Source organism: Penaeus monodon, chromosome 17 (assembly GCF_015228065.2).
Source record: "Penaeus monodon isolate SGIC_2016 chromosome 17, NSTDA_Pmon_1, whole genome shotgun sequence".
Taxonomy (NCBI): Eukaryota; Metazoa; Arthropoda; class Malacostraca; order Decapoda; family Penaeidae; genus Penaeus; species Penaeus monodon.
The window spans coordinates 31,921,683-31,925,585 of NC_051402.1; the positions used below are offsets into that span (position 1 = coordinate 31,921,683).

At 38.0% G+C, this 3,903-nt stretch overlaps 1 protein-coding gene across 1 annotated transcript; it reads right to left on the reverse strand.

Annotated features, from left to right (window-relative positions):
* Positions 1–407: 407 nt before the first annotated feature.
* Positions 408–3,833, reverse strand: LOC119583345 (phosphatidylinositol 4,5-bisphosphate 3-kinase catalytic subunit alpha isoform-like). Its single transcript, XM_037931817.1, is given in 7 exon segments — positions 408–580; positions 1,888–1,993; positions 2,119–2,213; positions 2,215–2,271; positions 2,818–2,936; positions 3,170–3,436; positions 3,725–3,833. Coding segments are annotated over 7 exon segments (909 nt in total). The 3' UTR covers positions 408–424.
* Positions 3,834–3,903: the final 70 nt, after the last annotated feature.

The window sequence follows — 3,903 nt, forward strand, 5'->3', positions numbered from 1 at the left end:
TCTTACTTGAAATGACTCTTGATACTTAAATTATGAGAGGAGAAAGAATGAGAACATAAATAAAAGGACTAAATGCAATAAGGGTAAACCTACCAGTCCATAAAAAAATATATATGTACATGTGCAAAAGAGAAAAGAAAAGAAAAATTTACACTGTGAATCAAGTTTAAAAAATAAAACTCTAATTACTAACATATTTGGTAAGCTCAAAGGTCCACAGTGAGACCACCGTCAAAGTGGGGTTGCTGACATTCTTCTCATTGCAGCTTCAAACACAGGTAGCAAAATGACAAAAAAAAAATCTTGCCTGTCAAGTTGTCGGTGAAGCAAAACTTCCTCATCACAAGGCCAGTAAAGAGGGTTGGGGAAGTTGGATGGGAGAAGGAAAAAGGTTGTTTGGTGGAGAGTGGTTGAGCAGACTGGTCTACCTGTGCTTGACATAATGGAAGAACCAGTCTATTTTGGTGGTCCAGGCACCATCATATGCCTCACTGAACTGGTTCTGGAAGTACTGAAGGGCTTCCTCTTCTGTGGCCTCCACAGCCAGCGTCTTACGCAGGTAGGCAACCTCATCCTGGCTCTATGATGGAAAGAAAAAAGTTATTAAAAATGCTTTGTTATCCCCACATCTAATTATTGTTTTCCTTATTAACAGAATTTTTTTTTCCCAATGCATTTCCATTCCTCATTCATTTTACTATTACTATAAAAGTAATAGTAATAGAAATAGTAACAGTAACAATAACAGTAGTAGTAGCAATAGTAGCAGTAGCAGTAACAGAAGTAGTAATAGTAGTAGTAACAGTAACAGTAACAGTAACAGTAACAGCAGTAGTAGTAGTAGTAGTAGTAGTAGTAGTAGTAGTAGTAGTAGTAGTAGTAGTAGTAGTAGTAGTAGTAGTAATAAAATATATAATACTACAATAGTAACATGATGATTGATGATGATGATGATGATGATGATGATGATGAGATGATGATGATGATGAGATGATGATGATGATGATGATGATGATGATGATGATGATGATGATGATGATGATGAGATGATGATGATGATGAGGATGAGGATGATAATGTTAAATGATACTGATACCTATAAAGATTGAGATTTAGATGATGATGAAGATAAAGAAGAAAAATTATACAAAAGAAACGATAAAATAAGGGAACTATATACAAAGTAAATTTTGAAAACCAATTTTTTATCACTTCATTAAACCCTTTCCCGATGGGGTAGTATCATAGCAGCCCGGGCCCCGCTGCCGGGGGCTATATCATTGCCCTAGCATGCACGACCACCCATGCCAAATAACAGCATCCCTTGCTGCTTCTTCGCAATACTACGAGCATATGTTGTCTTTTCAGTTATCATTATTTTCTAGTCTCTACTTACCATATTTCCTGATAAATCAAGACTGAAGGATATTTTTGTTGTTATATAGACTCCATAGTTGATCATTATTTGCTCTATAGGCTGTATAAAATAAGCAGTGTGTGGCATCATGGAGTTGAAATCGTAGGTTTGTTGGTTGGTTGGTGTTGTTGTTGTTTGTTTTTTTTTGTTTCTTTTTTATAGTAAAAATGAGAAAGTGTTAAAAACGACTTCCTCACATTTTCAGTGGCAGAAAAAATAATATTTTGCCGTGATTGTAACAAAAAAAAAAAAAATCATATGCATGTCCATACATACACCATGGCATGTACATACATGCCCTTGGCAGATAGTCCAGCCATGCCATGGCATGTACGTAACATGCCACCCATTGGCAAAGGGTTAAAATAATGCAAAACTTTCATATATCCATACATGCACAATGCAACTCTAAACAAATATGTAACCGCTATACAAAAACACACATACAACAGAAAACACATCTCACATACTTGTAGCTCAGACATTCCTGCAGGCAGCAGCAACATGAAGAGGTTTACAATGAGGCGATAGTGTTTACGCAGTGCTAGATATGCCTTTCCACACAGCACCTGGAACCTGTTGAAGAAAAAACAAAGTTAATAAACAGAGATCTACTTAGAAGATATTCTATCTAAAAGGACAAAAAAGATCAAGAAAAACAACTATAACAATAACAATAATAAAATCTGCAAAGCATCCACACCTCTGGAACTCCTGACTCTCCTTTGGGTTCTTTCTCCTTGGCAATCACGCGCAGGAAGTCTTGGGTCAGGACAAATGGTACTCGTTCCCGGTTTGATGCCAAACTTCTTCTTGAAGTTCCCCAAGATGTGGCCAAAGTCAATGTGGAAAATCTGTTGGTGGATATGGTGAGTCAGACTGATATTTATTTATCTATTTATTGATTCTTTTCTCTTCTTTCAAAGCAATCTTACAGGCATAAATGGTACAGAAATTGTGGATGGATATTCAGATTGGCAAGTTTTCCATTCTTCTTTGCTTTCCTTTATCTTTTTATTTTGATCATCTTACAAATGGGAATGGTACAAAAAATAATTGTGGGGAACTTGCATGTAGTATTGGTACAATTTATTTGGGGGACTTCTCTAAAGTAACGGTTCTTATGTAGTTATCATTATATTTTATTATGGTATCAAACCAGTTATCAAGAACAATACACAAACAAACTTTCTTTGATATAATGGTAACATAAATAAATACTTAACATGGATCAATACTTGAATACTTAATATTCCTTCAATAACAGATTTAATAACATAGCCATCATCTCTGTCAGAAGTTCCATGCACAAATAAAGCAGTTAACATTATAAATTCCTTACCGGTAAAAATATGTTAAATACTGCCTATATGTTCAAGGTAACTAAGACTAAAACCTACCTGGCCATCCTGATTGACCATGATGTTGTCTGGATGTCTGTCCCCAATGCCTAAGACAAACGTGGCCACACAGTACCCAGCACAGGAACGTGTGAAGTTGTTCAATGGCTTGGTCAAGCCTGTTTGGGGAGACAGGATATTGTTATTTTGATAATCTGAGGATTGCGGATTTCTTATCAAAAAATATCACTTCTTTCCTTTTATGCCAAGACTAGCTCTCCTTCTCCCTAGCCTCCTCCTCTTAATCCTGTTTCTACCTCTATCAAAACCTATTATCTAATCTCATTTTACCCCCATCTTCTGCCTCTACCTTTTCCACTCCTTCCCTTCTTAACTCTCTACCACCTCCAACATCCATGTCCCTTCTGTCTCACCTGAGCCCTTGTCTTGTCTCGGATCCACTTGAAGAGCTGTGAAGAGTCCACCTGGATGGCCCCCAGCTTAGAACTTCGCTGAATGCTGTAGACTGTCTTGGCATTACGCACCATCTCGATGAGGCCCACCTGTTTGCCCGTGCTCAGGCAGGAGTAAGGGGTCATGCCAAGGTCAAGCCCCTCCATGTTCCACAGATGCGACATAATACCAATGGCCTGCAGGGTGAGCATGTCCTGCCTCAAATCTGCCAGGGTTGGAATCTCTTTAATCAGTTGTTGGGATATTGATTGTCATAGATTGTGAGAAAGGAAGAGGAAAAAAATCAATAATACATTTTTATTTATTTATTTATTTTTTTGGGGGGAAAAAGACTGGCTTTACATTTTATTTTTTGTAAGTCTATTAACAGGCTGAAAGCAGAAATTTTATTTAGTTTCTTTTTTTCATATTAAACCACTCATGCATATATGCACATATACACAGAGTAACAGAGATGCTGACACGCAAATACAAATAATGAAGAACCACCTACCATCCCCACTCTTGAAGATGATGGCATGGGACAGCCAGTAGTGAGGGGCCATTGGATCAGGATTGTCCCACACCAGGCAAAAAGGCGACGGCTGAGCTAGGACCTGCATTCGGATCTCAGGCGCCCTGGGAGCTGGTGGGGCTGGAGGGGGCAGGTAAGATCTTGGAGGGTTTTACGAG